The 17,192-nt window shown below is 39.5% G+C and overlaps 1 protein-coding gene across 13 annotated transcripts in view; it reads left to right on the top strand.

Moving 5' to 3' along the window:
* The window catches only part of ATG13 (autophagy related 13), a 54,039-nt gene that overhangs the window by 24,872 nt on the left and 11,975 nt on the right, over positions 1–17,192 (top strand). For all 13 annotated transcript variants that reach the window (XM_045486732.1, XM_045486729.1, XM_045486726.1 and 10 more), the window contains 9 exons: positions 2,872–2,953; positions 4,164–4,244; positions 4,679–4,798; positions 7,615–7,661; positions 8,815–8,955; positions 14,131–14,171; positions 14,937–15,033; positions 15,378–15,476; positions 16,265–16,358. In XM_045486732.1, the coding sequence (XP_045342688.1) occupies positions 2,885–2,953; positions 4,164–4,244; positions 4,679–4,798; positions 7,615–7,661; positions 8,815–8,955; positions 14,131–14,171; positions 14,937–15,033; positions 15,378–15,476; positions 16,265–16,358 (789 nt within the window). In that variant the 5' untranslated portion in view covers positions 2,872–2,884. The remainder of the gene's footprint in view (positions 1–2,871; positions 2,954–4,163; positions 4,245–4,678; positions 4,799–7,614; positions 7,662–8,814; positions 8,956–14,130; positions 14,172–14,936; positions 15,034–15,377; positions 15,477–16,264; positions 16,359–17,192) is intronic.

Consider the following 17,192-nt stretch of genomic DNA (forward strand, 5'->3'; position numbering starts at 1 on the left):
CGATGGACATCCATAGTTTGGCTATTGTTGATAACGCAACTATAAATATGGGGATTCATGTATCCCTTTGAATCAGTATTTTTGTGTCCTTTGGGTAAATACCCAGTAGTGCAATTGCTGGATCATAGGGTAGTTCTATTTTTAACTTTTGAGGAACCTCCATACTGTTTTCCAGAGTGTCTACACCAGTTTGCATTCCCACCAACAGCGTAAGAGGTTTTCCCCTTCTCTGCATTCTCATCAACATCTCTTATTTCCTGTTGTTAATTTTAGTCAGTCTGACAGGTGTGAGGTGGTATCTTGTCATGGTTTTGATTTGTATTTCCCTGATAAGTGAGGTTGGGCATTTTCTTTTCTTTCTTTTTTTTTTTTTTAATTTTTTTTAACGTTTATTTATTTTTGAGACAGGGAGAGACAGAGCATGAACGGGGGAGGGTCAGAGAGAGGGAGACACAGAATCCGAAACAGGCTCCAGGCTCTGAGCAGTCAGCACAGAGCCCAATGCGGGGCTTGAACTCACGGACCGAGAGATCATGACCTGAGCCGAAGTCGGCCGCTTAACTGACTGAGCTACCCAGGCGCCCCAAGGTTGGGCATTTTCTCATGTGTCTGTTAACCATCTGCATGTCTTCTTTGGAAAAATGTCTATTCATGTCTTCTGCCCATTTCTTCACTGGATTATTTGTTTTTGGGGTGTTGAATTTGATAAGTTGTTTATAGATTTTGAATACTAACCCTTTGTCAGATATATCATTTGCAAATATCTTCTCCCATTCCGAAGGTTCCCTTTTAGTTTTGTTGAGTGTTTCCTTTGCTGTGTAGAAGCTTTTTATCTTGATGAAGTCCCAGTAGTTCATGTTTGCTTTTGTTTCCCTTGCCTTTACTGATGTGTCTAGTGAGAAATTGCTCTGGCCAGAGTTCAAGAGGTTACTTCCTGTATTCTCCTCTAGGATTTTGATAGTTTCCTGTCTCACATGTAAGTCTTTCATCCATTTTGAATTTAATTTTGTGTACGGTATTATACCTCAATTTAAAATTTTTCCTGTTTCACCTCTCTTCTTTTGTTTATATTTTTCCTTGAAACTAGCTCTCCTTCTGGCTTCCTTGCTTATTGTTAACTGAAAGCAGTTAAATTTTTTGTAGTCAGTCCTTAAATCCTGCCGGCTCTTCCTTTAAAGTATCTCCATCCATACTATTTGAAACCATGTCTGTAGTAGAGTTTTAGCCATGACCACAAGCCTTCATTATTACCAGGGAATTAACGGTTTCCCTGCTTTTCATACTCAAACCTTTTCTACAATATGCCAGCAAAGCTATCTTTCTAAAGCACCATTCAGAGGATGCTAGCACCCTCACTATGTTAATTCCTTCCCTCATAAGTCTTGAGGAGGCTACCATTTCTGGTGTACTAGGTGCACATCAGGCTCTAGCATTGCATTCAGGATTCTCATGATCTGGCCCCAGCCAGCCATACTGCTTCCCTATCCATACACAATTCTTTGGAAAACTGGAATACTTAATCGTTCCAAATCCATTTTGTTCTCTGTCGCTGATATTCTTCGTTCAAGATCTTCTCTCCCTAAATGCTTTTTTCCTCATGCCAGCCCCATCTCAAACAATTTCAGCCTGAGGGGGCTATGCTGTGCCCCATGAAATCCAAGAACCCCATGAAATTATATCCAAACGTTTCTATATATGTGCATTTTTATGGAGAAAGGCTTGTTTTCAGATTATCAAAAGGGGTCCATAAACCCCCAAAAGTTCAACTGATTTAGTGGCCCTTTGAAGGAATATAAATGATCTCATTTTGTTTTAACAAAGTTTTTATCTCGTTAAAATTTAGTCCTCTGGGCGTCTGGGTGACTCAGTGGGTTAAGTGTACAACTCTTGATTTCAGCTCAGGTCATGATCACTCAGTTCATAAGATCAAGCCCCTCGTCAGGCTCTGTGCTGACAGTATGGAGCCTGCTTGGGGTTCTCTCTCTCCCTCTCTCTCCCTCTCTCTCCCTCTCTCTCCCTCTCTCTCTCAGCACCCCCCCCCCAAATAAACATTAAAAAAAAATTTTTTTTTAATGTTTATTATTGAGAGACCAAGAGAGACAGAGCACACGCATGGAGGGGCAGAGAGAGGAGGAGACATAGAATCTGAAGCAGCTCCAGGCTCTGAGCTGTCAGCACAGAGCCTGACGTGGGGCTCGAACCGACAAACCACAGCGCATGACCTGAGCCGAAGTCAGACGCCAACTGACTGAGCCACCCAGGAGCCCCAAACATTTTTTTAATATTAAACAAAACAAAGGCAAAAAAAACAGTCTTCGTGGGGCATCTGGGTGGCTCAGTCAGTTGAACATCTGACTCTTGATTTCAGCCCAGCTCATGATCCCAGGGTCATGGGATTGAGCTCTGTGTTGGATTCCACACTGAGCATGGAACCTGCTTAAAATTCTCTCTCTCCCTTCCTTTTTCCCTCCCTCCCTCTCTCTCTTTTTCTCTCTTCCCCTCCCCGCCCCTCTCCCCTCCTCTCTCTCTCTAAAATTAAAAATATATTTAATAAATTAAATAAACATCTTCAGTATGCTGGGTAGTAGAACTTTTTTTAATCAATAAGTTGTATTTCAAGCTTAAAGTTTCAGATGCAGGTAAAATGGCTTGTCTTATTTATTGTTTAGGTCTCTAGATTTATTTCTTTGTGTGGAATTTATTTTCCTCACAAGATAGTATCTTAATACTTTTTACTTTGGTATCTTAGGGGGAGATTTTTTTTTCCCTCCCACATGATTGTTTGCACAGCTAGACAATACCATCTCTGTATGCTTTGAATTTAAAAGATATTAGTCACATTTTTCAACACTTTTTTTTTTTCTGTTTTAGATTCCTATAGGCAATGGAAACTGATCTCAATTCCCAGGACAGAAAGGACCTGGACAAGTTTATTAAATTTTTTGCCCTCAAGGTAATATGTCTATTCTCTTGAGCTCAGAAGTGTTAGAAATAACTTCCGTGCTTCTCCCTTTTTGGAAATATAGAATAACAGCTTGCAGCTTGCCCATTTTAAGGGATACTTCTGTCTGTTGTAAACCAAACTGTGAAGTTTGGGGGCGGTACTGGGGGTGTAACTAAAAAGTAACTTCCAATTTTCCACAGCTACTTGTTCAAAAAAAATTTTTTTTTGTAAGGCTGTTTGCAGAAATGTCAAACTATTATGCCAGGTTATTGGCACAGTATGTTCCCTTGGGTTGGGAACAAAGACTGTGGACTGGAATGGACATCATTTTGGGCATCTTTCCCAAACCGTCAACTAACTCTGAAATGTCTAACTTCCATTTATTATTTCCTTCTGGATAAATGAGGAATTAAAATTGAATTTTGAATGCTTTAGAAGTTATATTTTCCTAAATCTAAAAATCATTTCCACCTTTATCGCTTCTTCTCACGATTACCATGTAAAAAAACAATCCATGCTGTAGATTCTGGTTGTAAAATTAGTTGGGAGACTTTTGCCATATGGGCCAAATGATATGAATAATTGTGGAATCCTTGGTTTAAATCTACTATGATTACATAAGTGTACGGCAGTGAATATTTAAACCTATGGTTAGACTTGTTTCTTTATGAAAGTCAGAGACACCATGTGCAAATTTCCTTCTGCCATGTGAGAATATTATAGATCCCAAGCCTTGAACTAAAATTCCTCTAGTTGGTTGACATTATGCCCTCAAGAATATTTGCAGTATTAGTTTTGTATAGTGTTTTTTCTTTTTTTTTTTTAAATTTTTTTTTTTCAACGTTTATTTATTTTTGGGACAGAGAGAGACAGAGCATGAACGGGGGAGGGGCAGAGAGAGAGGGAGACCCAGAATCGGAAACAGGCTCCAGGCTCTGAGCCATCAGCCCAGAGCCTGACGCGGGGCTCGAACTCCCGGACCGCGAGATCGTGACCTGGCTGAAGTCGGACGCTTAACCGACTGCGCCACCCAGGCGCCCCATGTATAGTGTTTTTTCTATCTGTCCTTGAATTTTAAAATCTTACCCTTTCCTACAGTATAGTTATGATCATTGGCATCTTTTTAACCCTGCATTCAGAGGATGTGAACCCTGATTGTGAACCAAATCAATTTAAGACTCTTCATCTTTGATTTGGTTGTTTGTTTGCTTTTTTTCAGACTGTCCAAGTGATTGTCCAGGCTCGACTTGGTGAGAAGATTTGTACTCGTTCATCTTCATCCCCGACGGGTTCAGACTGGGTAAAATTCCCGTTTTTTGTTAAGGGATGTACTATGGTGTCTGTTACAAGGAATCCTAATGCAGTAGGAATGAATACTACCTATAGTATTACTAAATCATAACATTAAAACAGTAATTCCATTTGATCCATTCACTAGGTCAAATGTTAGTCCTAGGTTTGTTTGGTTCTTGGCTTTCTGCTGCAGTAGGTGAAAAGCTTAGACTTTAGAGAACAAAAATATCTTGTTAACTAATCTTTGTAATAAGTCATTAGCTCTCTCAACCTGAGTTTTAGGGCTTTGATGTAGGATGTCTCTTCTGGGCAAGAGAGAAATGAATGAATGGCTGCAGTCACTCAAAGCAATGCACGCATTACCCAACATAACCATCTTACTGCTTTATGTTTCCATAATGTTTTTTGTGAGTGTTTCACACAGTCTCTTTTGTTTTCTAGTTCAATTTAGCAATCAAAGATATCCCAGAGGTTACACATGAAGCAAAAAAGGCCCTGGCAGGACAGCTGCCTGCCGTTGGGAGATCGATGTGTGTGGAGATCTCACTCAAGACTTCTGAGGTAAGGTTATGACCAGGGTGGTGTTTTCACTTGGCACCAGAGGTCTTCACATTCCAGTCTCAACTCAGCCTCATTCCTGCCCCTTCTCTCTCTGAACTTAGCATTCTCTGAGAAGGTCATGCTCTTTTTACTTATTCTCCCAAACACTTGGAGTAGACTCTTTGTCCTTCATATATATCCTCTATAGATGAAATGTTTTTACTTATCCTTTAAGACTCACATACTCTTGAAAATCCCCCCGATTCTTGGGGGAGAGGTAACTACTTTTTTTAGACTTCCTATGTGTTTTATTTACATTGATCCTAAAGTATAACTTGATGTATTGTGATTTTTCTAGTTTTTTTTTCCTGGTGTGTTGTGATTTTACCTTATTTCACACCAGGATCAAGGCAGACATTGTTACTAGTATGTTTATTCATCTATTTCCACTATAAGATTGTGAAGCTGCATGGTATAATAAAAGGCAATTGGAGTTTAGAGCTACACAGACACAAGTTCAGACCCTAGCTGAGTGACTTTGGCCAAATTACTTAACTCCATCCCCACCAACACCACCAAACTAACATGACACTTCATAGTCTTACAAGGCTATGTTATTTTATTTATTTATTTATTTATTTATTTATTTATTTATTTATATTTTGAGAGAGAGAGCATATATGCATGTGCATGGGGTAGGGGCAGAGAGAAAGGGAGAGAGAGGATCCCAAGCAGGCTCCATGCTATCAGTGCAGAGTCCAGTGAGGGCTCGACCCCACTAACTGTTAGATCGTGACTTGAGGCGAAATCAAGAGCAGATGCCTAACCGACTGAGCTACCCAGGTGCCCCTATTTTCTCACTTAATACTTATTTATAAAGTGCCTAACATAAAGTAGGTGATCATTACATGTTCCTGTTCATACTTTACAAACACTTTTATTCTTGAGGTCAGTGGTTATACCACATCTTATTTATCTTTGTAGTTCTTCAAATTCTTTTTTTTTACTGTTTATTTATTTTTAAGAGAGACAGACAGAATGTGAGTGGGGGAGGGGCAGAGAGCGAGGGAGACACAGAACCTGAAGCAGGCTCTAGGCTCCAAGCTGTCAGCACAGAGCCTGATGTGGGGCCTGAACCCATGAACCGTGAGATCATGATCTGAGCTGAAGTCGGACACTTAACTGACTGAGCCACCCAGGTACCCCTTAAATTCTTTTTGAAATGAAGCAGGATGTAACTAAATCATCTCTTATGTATGCCTAGCACAGTGCCTGGGATGGCCCATAGTAGCCTCTCCATGAATTTTGTTGAATGAATGATGTTAGTACTTATTCCATGGAAACTTTAGCACCCCACAAAAACAAAACTTCCTATTCTTCATTGAATTGCCAGTTTGTACTATGAATTATTTTCCTTAGTGATCCATAGTGAGTCCTAAAGGAATCTCTAGAAGAATTATTTTCCTTTCCCAGGTACAATCTGAGTATAAAATGTTCTGATCATCCTAGACAAACTGCATCAACTTGTTTTGGATACTTCCGACTAGTTAGCCATCCCTTGGTTTTGGGGAGCAGGGGAATTCAAAATTTATCATGTCATTTAAAAATGACAGTATGATGAAAAGGATATATTAAGGGTACATATTTCAGTTTGATCTAGAACAAGTTCGCTATTCCACAAACTAACCTAAGCTTACTCCCAAACCTAAAAGAATAGCTCTCTTCCAGTTGATTGGTAATAAGGTTACTTGTCTTCAAAAGTGTGTGACTATTCTTCTCACTGAGTGGCACACAAGAGTGTTACAGGGTTGAGGGATTCTGGCTTTAGTCTGTTTTTCTTTCCCACCCACTAGGCTAAGTCTGTTCAGAGTACCAGAGAAAGACTGAACAGTTTGGCTGAAGACATTACACAGCTAAAAAGATTTTTAAGCAAGCAGCTTGTTAAGGTATTCCTTAACTGTGGGTGTCACCTAAAAATATCCCCTGTAGAATTGGAGGGAAAGGCTGTCTCCATCATTTAAAGTATTGGCCTTTCTGAAGAGCAATTTGGATATACATAAAAAAGTCTTAGAAGCATAAATACTCTTGGGGCACCTGGGTGGCTTAGTTGGTTGAGTGTCCAACTCTTGATTTTGGCTCATATCATGATCTCACAGTTCAGGGATCAAACCCTGCATCAGGCTGTACACTGGTAACAAGAAGCCTACTTGGGATTCTCTCTCTCTTTCTCTCTGCTCCTCCCCTGCTCACCCTCCCTCTCTCAAAATAAGTAAACATTAAAAACAAAAAAAGGAATACTCTTTAACAGCGCTAATTCTGAAAATTTGCCTTAAGAAACTAATTCAGGGTGAGGACAAAGTTTTAGTCTCGAGGATATTTATCACAGTTTTGTCTGTAATAGTGAAAAATTAGAAATAACTTATATGTCCACGTACAGGGGGACTGATTTGATAAAATGATGGTCATATGGTGGAATACTATGCAGCCATTAAAAATGGTATGGAATTTTTAATTATAGGGAAATTTCATGTTACATTTATTAATAAAAATGATAAAAATAGCATATATAGTATAATCTCACGTTATTTTTTTAAGTTTATTTGTTTAAGTAATTTCTACACCCAAGATCAAGAGCTACATGCTCTTCCAACTGAGCTAGCCAGGAGCCCCTCACATCATTTATTAAAGTAGCTGATTAGATTATAAATTGATTTTTTTTTTTGCTTTATTTATATTTTCCACATTTTTATAGTGACTATATAGTGCTTTGTAATAAGAGTAAATAATTTTAAAAACACAAATAAAACTGAAATATCTTTCAATTGTCCCATCCACAGGGCGATTCCATGGAGCTAGAAATTTGGTGTCTTGAAATGAATGAAAAGTAAGTACTCTGTTTTAGGGTCCGTGATTGCGGTAGCCGAGAATAAAACAGATGACATCATGTGAAAAGCAGGGCTTTGTTATCAGTTGTGGAGGGTGTTCTTCCCACTTAACAAAGCCAATAGCTCTTTGCTACAGTTTGCTTCATGCTTGGCTTCCAGCCCAGGCACAGAGATGACCTTCAGAGGGAGGTCAGTCCGGCCAGACTCAGACACCACAGGGAAAGGAGCAGAGCAAAGGCTCAAAAAGATTTGTTGTTTTCCCAGAGTACAGCTAGTTCTCTGATTAAATCCCTTGCGAACTCTTGTAACATGACTGCTCTGTTTTGTCTTTTTTTCTGTGTGGCAGATTTCCCTTCCCTACTCCTTTTTTACACCCTGTGTTGGTCATGGATTGGAAATGCCTGTTATTTTCCTTTCCCATTTTCTTCTTTCAAGGAAGATTAGCTTGCTTCCTGCCTGAAGCTTTAGTTTTCTAGAACAGTATATAGGAAAATTGAGGAAATAGCAACACATCAAAAGAAAAATCTTAATAAGTATGTGGGGTGTGGGCATTATTTTTCTTTCTTAAATAGAAAGCAGTTGACAGGTTATAGTCCAAAATTTTAATACCAAACACACTTTTCTCCAGATTCCTATTAGATGTATAGAGGTAGATAGCTCATAAGATAGCATATTGAAATTGTTTGCACCTTCAATAGTATAATTGCAGTGTTGAATTACTTTTTTTAAGTCTGTAGCTTTATTTCTTAGATAACTGCTTCAAATCGAGAAAGAAATACAGTAGGTGCCTTTTGAGGTCTATCTGCCTAGTTCTAGAGTATGAGAAAGTAAAAACTTTTGCTTGCATCAATAATCTGTTGATAAACTGATAGAACTCTAATTGCACTTTTAGTTCAGAACATATTTTAATGATAAATTTCATCTTACACAGTTCCCATGCTTAATTTGCAATTGTCTTTGTTGACTGTAATCTTCTGTGAAAGGTGTATTTGGACTGCAAAGCAGGTTATATTCTGTCAGAATTTATGAATAATACTAGCAGGTTAATCTCAGTCACTAGACAGAACATAACTAACACCTCTGTGTCTGTGCATTTCTTGGTTTTATGTTAGTTGAATAGGTGAATGCTGATAGTGTCTGTGTGTTTCTCAGGTGTGATAAAGAGATTAAAGTTTCCTACACGGTGTACAACAGACTGTCACTGCTGCTGAAGTCCCTCCTTGCCATAACTAGGGTCACACCGGCTTACAGACTCTCCAGAAAACAGGGGCATGAATATGTCATATTGTACAGGTAAACAACGTAGCTGCTCACCTTCTCGATTCACTCATTATCTTTGTCACTTTGCACATTGTCTGACCAGCATATGGGTATTCTGTGATTAATTTTGAATAGGTGGTTTCTTGGATAGTTGATGCTATAGCTTTACTATGATTATCTATCCCTCCTCTTTTGTGAAGCTCCGTTTTCTGAAGCTACCAGGTTCTTGGCCCTTTTGTCTGTGCACAGTCATGAGTCCTGTGGAGATTTTGCGGTTCTACTGATGCACATCTCAAAGCTGAAAAAGGAGCTTAAGACTTTAAAACAGGCTATCCTGGGAAGATTCCACAGCCTTCTACATTTCGGAATTAAATTAAATTTTGTCTAACAGCCTGCCAGTTCAATTTGGTTTTTTTCAATTTGTTTTTAATTAGTTGTCTGTGGATATAAAGAACTCATCAATAGTTCTGAGAGTATTTCCCTTGGTAGTTCACCTCAACACATATTTATTGAGTGCCTTTTTAATGCAAGCATTGTGCTAGGCCCAAGGAAGAACTATACAGATGCCCTGCCCTATAGGTGTTTCTAATCTAATGGGGAAACAGCTTTTTAATAAAAAGCAGGATTGGAAAACTACATAGCAGTATCAGGAAAAAAGTACTAGGAGAACACAAGGAGGGAAAGTTTGTTCCAGGTGGGAGAAACCAGACAGGCTTCCTGGAGAAAGTGGCATTCAAGCTAGACCTTGAAGCAGAGAGAATTTCAGCTGGTAGAACTGAGAGAGAATGATCATTCCAGGTAAGGAGTGCAAAAGATAGCAAGGCATAGAAGTGGGGGATGGGATCTGAGCTGTGCTCAGGTTGTCAGATGGACCTGAGTGGTGGTAAAACGATAAGTAGGAAAGTGTGAGAGCAGAGCATGGAAAGCCAGGAGTTCTCAAATCACCCAAGATTCTTTTGGCATATTAGTAATGAGCCATTTGTAAGCCTTTGGCTTATATGTATAGAGCTGATTGTGAGGAGAAATTAGTATAGCAGGATGGAAGGACTAAGGATTAGACTTAACTAGTTACGTTGAAACAATTTACTACCTGAGAATAGTTATCAAGTCATTCTGTAATTTGCTTAGCAGTAATCTAGCAATCTTAACTTGTGTTTATTTTTAACATCTTTAAAATATTTTTGTTGTCTTCTCTGTAGTCTTCCCAAGTTTCAGGTTGAGTATTCCATTTGAAAATTACTGGACTTTTAGTCAAATATAACAGATCACTTTCTAACTCTTATGATAAGCCCTCTTCACTTTGGTTCTTTTGTAAGTAGCCATACTACACTACTAGTTATCAGCTTAGTTAACTAGGACTCCTAGTCCTTTTCATTACCAGTGTTTAAAGTCTTCCTTTAGTCTGTGTCTCTGCAGTAATACAGTATTAATTGCTTACAGTTTATCATTTATGAGTGCGTTTGGATACCGATAACTATAGTTTAAACCATAGAGAAATGGGTGGTCTCAGATGTAGAATTGTCTATTTTTTTCTCCCTTTTTATACTGTTTTTAACAGGGTAGGGGCACCTGGGTGGCTCAGTCAGTTAAGTGTCCAATTTCAGCTCAGGTCATGATCTCACCGTCCATGAGTTTGAGCTCCGCGTCAGGCTCTGTGCTGACAGCTCAGAACCTGGAGTTGCTTCAGATTCTGTGTCTCCCTCTCTCTCTCTGCCCCTCCTCTGCTCGTGCTCTGTCTCTCTCTCAAAAATAAATAAACATAAAAAGAATTAAAAAAAAAAACACAGGGTGACAGTATAGTCTTATATCATTAAAGAATAATAGCCTTCTCTTTATTTTAAGCTATATTATCATTTTTTCCCTGGCCCTACAGATTTGACCATGTCAGTGTAGAATTACATCATTATAAGAATTCGTTCTGAATTTGTTGTTCATCAAGACTGAATTAAAGTAAATTATTGTCTACTATCTGTTTAAAAAATATTTTTGCTCAGCATCTGAATGGTATAAAGAATATAGCCAAGGGGCATCTGGGTGGCTCAGTCAGTTAAGCATCTGACTGGTGATATCAGCTCAGGTTGTGATCTTGAGGTTGTGAAATCGAGCCCCACCCCATGTCAGGCTCTGCTGTGCTGAGTGTGGAGTGGAACCTGCTTGTGATTCTCTCTTCCCCGTGCGTGTGTGTATGTGTGTGTGTATGTACACGCATGTGTGTGTACATGCGTGCTCTCTCTCAAAAATAAATAAACATTAAAAAAATAATAGGGGGGCGCCTGGGTGGCTCAGTCGGTTGAATGTCCGACTTCAGCTCAGGTCACAATCTCACAGTTCGTGGGTTTGAGCCCCGTGTCGGGCTCTGGGCTGACAGCTCAGAGCCTGGAGCCTGCTTCAGATTCTGTGTCTCTCTCTCTCTCTCTCTGCTCCTCCCCTACTCATGCTCTGTCTTTCTCTGCCTCTCAAAAATAAAGAAACATAATAAAAAAAAAAAATTAAAAAAGAAAGAAAAAATAATAGGGGCATCTGGGTGGCTCAGTTGGTGCCTCTCTGCCCCCCCCCCCCCAAATAAATAAACATTAAAAAATATATAGTCAAGAAAAAGGTTAGATAATTAGGTTACTTAGAACACTGTACCCAATATTCAGATGGGTATTGAGGTTTTTTTGGTGTGTGTGTGTGTGTGTGTGTGTGTGTGTGTGTGTGTGTGTGTGGTTTTTTTTAGGGTTTGTTTTGTTTTGTTTTGTTTTGTTTTGTTTTGTTTTGTTTTTGAGAGAGCCAGAACACAGGCAGGGAGGGGCTAAGGGAGAGGGAGAGAAAGAATTCCAAGCAGCCTCCATGCCCAGCGGGGGAGCTGACATAGGGTGTGACCCCACAACAGTGAGCTCATGACCTGAGCCAAAATCAAGAATCGGATGCTTAACTGACTGAACCACCCAGGTGACCCCAAATGGGTACTGAATATTTTTTTATTAGAAGGTTACTAGCAAAATATGTTTGCAGCATTTCATTGACATCATTCCTGTATTACTTTATGGCAGGAATCAGTAAACTGTGGGCAGCAGACCATCTGTTTGTTTTTATAGATAAAGTTATTTTATTATTTTTTTAAGTTTTTTTTTTTTTTTTTAATAATCTCTACAAAAGACTCAATATGGGGCTCGAACTCATGACCCCAAGATTCACCTGAGCCAGCCAGGTACTGCAAAATAAAAGTTATTTTAGAACCCAGCCACCCCTTTCATTTGTGTATTATCAGTGGCTACTTTTGCAGGACAACAGCAAAGCTGAGTAGTCTGCTTCAGACTATATGGCCCACAAGCCTAAAATATATGCTCCTTTTTACGAAAGTTTGCTGACCCCTGTTTTATGGTATCTGTCACTTTGGTGCATGTATTTCAGATATTTATATACATTTCTTTTCTCCCATTCCAGATTATAATTTGTGAGTCCTAGGCTTCAGATTTATCCTGAATCTCATCCTTACATTCTCCTTATCTCATGCCTAACACCTAACCATAGGGCTTTATACATTGTTAGAGCTTAGCGTTTAATTGAACAAACTGCCATGTCTGTGTTTAATTTTTAACATTACTTGAAAAATATAATGTTATGTAGTATAGTTTGTAATGTTTTATAGCTCAGACTTTTAGCTAATATAGATAGGCCTTCCCAGGGCAATTCAAAGAAAGGTTCTGCTGTGCTTCTATCTTTATATTTTCAGAATAGTCTTATGTAATTATTCTACAGTGGGAAAGATTTCCTAATTTTTTTAAGTTTATTTATTTTTGAGAGAGAGAGAGAGATTGTGTGAGCTGGGGAAGGGCAGAGTGAAAGGAAGACAGAAGATCTGAAGCACTGACAATACAGAGCCCAGTGCGAGGCCTGGACTACCAACCATGAGATCACGGCCTGAGCTGAAATCAAGGGTCGGACACTTAACCGACTGAGCCACCCAGGCACCCCATGGTGCTCTAGTGTGTTCACTTTGGAATGACTTGTGACAAGCATGGAGAACTCCCATTAATTGAAGACCACTCTTCAAAATCTGGTACCTTCTATTGCATATTTGAAAGTTGCTAAGAAAGGAGATCTTCAGTGTTCTCATCACAAGGAAAAAAGCTTCTGTCTGTATGGTGATGGATATTAACTAGACTTACTGTGATAATTTGTAATGTAACTAAATATTTAATCATTATATTTACATCTGATACTAATATAATTTTGTATGTTGAACATACCTAAAAAAAAAAAAAAAAAAGCCTAGTACTTTCTAATAGTAGTTCCAGATCTATTTGCCAACCTTATTTCTATAGTATTTATTTCCCAGTAGTTATACTTTAAAAATACATGGCAGGAAGGGAGCCTGGGTGGCTCAGTTGGTTAAGCATCTGACTTCAGCTCAGGTCATGATCTCACATCTGTGAGTGAGATCTCTGTTCATGCTCTATCACTCTCTCAAAAATAAAATAAACACTTTAAAATTAAAAAAAAAAATTTTTTTTTTAATCTTTATTTATTTTTGAGAGAGAGACAGTGTGTGAGCAGGGGAGGAGCAGAGAGAGAGGGAGACACAGAATACGAAGCAGGCTCCAGGCTCTGAGCTAAGAGCTCAGAGCCTGATGCGGGGCTCGAACTCACAAACGGTGAGATCATGACCCTAGTGGAAGTCGGACACTCAACCGACTGAGCCACCCAGGCCCCCCAACACTTTAAAATTTTTTAAAAAGTACATTGCAGGAACAGGAAGAAGAAACTGAAATTGCAGACTCAATTTATTATTTTCCTCATTTCTTTTTTTTTTTAATATTTATTTATTTTTGAGAGAGAGACGGAGCACAAGCAGGAGAGGGGGCAGAGAGAGACGGAGACAGAGAATCTGAAGAAGGATCCAAGCTCTGAGCTGTCAGCACAGAGCCCAACACGGGGCTTGAACCCACAAGCGGAGCTGTGAGATCATGACCTGAGCTGAAGTCAAATGCTTAACTGACTGAGACACTCAGGCGCCCCTATTTTCCTCATTTCTTAACCAGTTCTTTCCATTTACATTCCTATGCCTGCAGCTTTATTGAAACAGTAATATTATTCCTCCATTAAGAGAGGTGTTCGTGAAAATAAGAAAGGGAGGGTTTGTTCTGTTTGTTTTGTTTCTAGGTGTTCGGGCTATAGAGGCCCTTAGAATAAAGAATCATTTCCTTTTCTTTCTTTCCTAAGGATATATTTTGGGGAAGTTCAGCTGAATGGTTTAGGAGAAGGTATGTATCACAGGTGAAAAACACTTGTAGTGTTCAGAGCCCTCCTGACTTCAGAGATGGGTTTGGATGCTGCGTGTAATAATACGTAGCTTGTGATTTTAGTATGTGTGATATGAGTAAGGAAAAAACATGTAAGTAGTCCAAAGAGTTGCCAGGGAATGAATGAATGATTTTCCCCCAAGTTCTAGTAACTCAGTATTCTTTCTTACTCTTTATACTATTGTCTGTTTTCCTGATTTTCTATAAGCATGTTAAATGTTTCTGATGAGCATAAGCAATTTTGAAAAACTGGAAATGAAACCAAGAAAACCAGAAAGCTTTGTTGGAAGTATTGTCTGCAAGTCCCCACCTCTTTTCTGTACTTAGTTCTGGATGGGAACATGAATAGAAGTGCAGTTACTTCTGCACCTACGTAAACTAAGGTGTTTGTGTGACAAACCCTGAGGGCCCTTTACTGTCTCACTGGGCACATGACATATTTGGGCCAGGATGGTTAGGATTTGCTCAAACTTTAGGACAAACAGTTGTTTTGTCTCTTTGAAGGTAGGTTTATCTGTAAATAGAATGGTGTTTTCCCTTCCAATATAGGTCAACATAAATCAAAAGAAAAAAATATATATATGAGAAATTGAGGCAGCTGCACTCATGATACTAAGTAGATAATGCCAGAGATTGTATGATAGGCTGAATGATTCAGGGAAAGACAAACTGGGGACAGTGTCCGTATTCTCTGGCGAAAAGCTAATTATTTCTTTCTTCTCCTAGGTTTCCAGACAGTGCGTGTTGGGACAGTAGGCACCCCTGTGGGCACCATCACTCTTTCTTGTGCTTACAGAATTAACTTGGCATTTATGTCTACCAGGTGAGGAAAGAGCCTTGGAACCCAAAGGAGTCTTCCAAAGATGTTAAAGATATTAAAGTTTGTTTTTCCCCCAAACTCCATGGCTAAGCCTACAGTTCAGCTTTGCCATTGCTGAAATCAGTCCCCTTCTGAAGAATAAAATTGAGAGAGAGCCCAGGTTCCAGATTGGAGAATCTGAGCGTGTCAGAGCCACTAATGTAGAGTTGTGGTTTATATTTACGGATACAATAGGTAAGGCTCTGATGGTTCCTACCTATAGTTATAAGGTGAGGGGTCCTCTGAAAACTTCAGGGGGGCCGGCAAGGCATTCTAACAAATATTGTGATCTCCTTATTGCATTACAGGCAATTTGAGAGGACCCCACCTATCATGGGGATTATCATTGATCACTTTGTGGACCGTCCGTATCCCAGCTCCTCACCTATGCACCCCTGCAATTACAGGTGAGGAATGTGAAAGGTACTTTCCCAAACTGCAGCTAGGGAGAAGTATTCATCTTGCAGGTACAGAGCGCACCTTCATCAGCATTCATTAGTGGGCAGAGGCAGTGATGGAAACCCCACATGGAGAGAAATGGAGCGGTTAGCTTCCCTTCTTGCTGCTACCTATAAGGCACATCAAGACTTGGAATATACAAACTATCTCAGAAAAATTCTTGGACATTTTGGATTTTGATGGCAGTGATTTGACTTTCAATTTGATTTTCCTTAGAGACTACAAAAGTGGCAGTAATTAACAGAATATCCTTCACAAATTAAATGGTTTTCTGGTCATCATTGGCACCGTTCAGTTATACATTAGAATCAAATTCTTCAGGCCTACATCCCAGAAAACAGAATTCTATAGAGGTTGGAACAGATGTGTATCAGGAAGGATACTGCCTTTATGTGAAGGACTCTTGAAGTTGGATAAGTTTGTCTTTTGAGTCTAGACTTTTGTTTCACTGCATCTCTGTTGCTAACAATTCTTTGGCCCTACACTGGTCAGGCTTAAGAAAATATTCTCAAATGATATGTCAGGTAAGGTGTTTGTGTTAAAAATAAAAAGCTTGGTCAACCTCTAAATATTTGAAATTATCAAGGACTCAACCTTATGGTCTCTCTTGCCAGAGTGAGCTCCACCTGAAACAGTTCTTGTCACTATTGCATCCATATCTAACCTCCCTTTGTATCCTTTCTGCAATCAACTGCCATCACAATAAAATTCATGATTTATTTCCCCCCTGTCATAGAACTGCTGGTGAGGACACTGGAGGAACATATCCTTCTGTGGAAGATTCTCAAGAAGTGTGTACCACCTCTTTCTCCACCTCCCCTCCTTCCCAGGTAGGGGGAAACAGGTTCTGGGGTAGCTGTAGTTTGTACATATATGGGCCTTATGAAATGGTGTCAGAATTTAGATACAGTCTCTTTTGGTGGTGGTGGTGATTGTTTCTAGAGGATTACTTTGAGAGGTGAGGGAGAGCCTTCTTGTCCAGCAGGTAATATTTCAGTGTTTCTGATCTATAACCATTCTTAACCTGCAAGATTACACGTAACCTTTACTTTCCTGGAGACATCTTAAAATTCCTTAGAAAATTAGTCACAGGATTCCAAATGCACGCCAATACCAGAGAGATATTCTACCCTACACTTGTTAATTTGGTAGCCAGTTCACTTTTGAAGTGGTAAATATGGTTCCTAATAATGGAAAGAGCACAGAAAAAGCCAATAATTATTTAGCATAAAATGCCAGTAAGAAGCCATCAGGTCAGTTTTTGCAACGGTTGACACAAATTTCTGGCTATCTGCATTCTTTATCTGTACATTTGTGGTGTTGTTGTTAAATGTTTATTTTTTTGAGAGAAAGAGCATGAGCACGGTGGAGGGGCAGAGAGAGAGGAAGAAAGAGAATCCCAAGCAGGGTCTTCTTCCATGTCAGTGCAGAGCCCAGTGTGGGGCCTGATCTCACGAACCGTGAAATCATGACCTGAGCCGAGATCAAGAGTCGGACACGTAACAGACTGAGCCACCCAGGTGCCCCCTATGTGAACATTTTTAACCATTAACTTTTCCACTTGAGTCAAACCCAGTTTCAGTGAAACACAGGCTCCAGTGTTCCCAGCTTCCCAGTGGACATGCCTGTGTGGCCTTATTGTATAACGTATGTGATACAAGTCT

The sequence above is a fragment of the Leopardus geoffroyi genome, chromosome D1, assembly GCF_018350155.1.
Source record: "Leopardus geoffroyi isolate Oge1 chromosome D1, O.geoffroyi_Oge1_pat1.0, whole genome shotgun sequence".
In the NCBI taxonomy this organism is placed as follows: Eukaryota; Metazoa; Chordata; class Mammalia; order Carnivora; family Felidae; genus Leopardus; species Leopardus geoffroyi.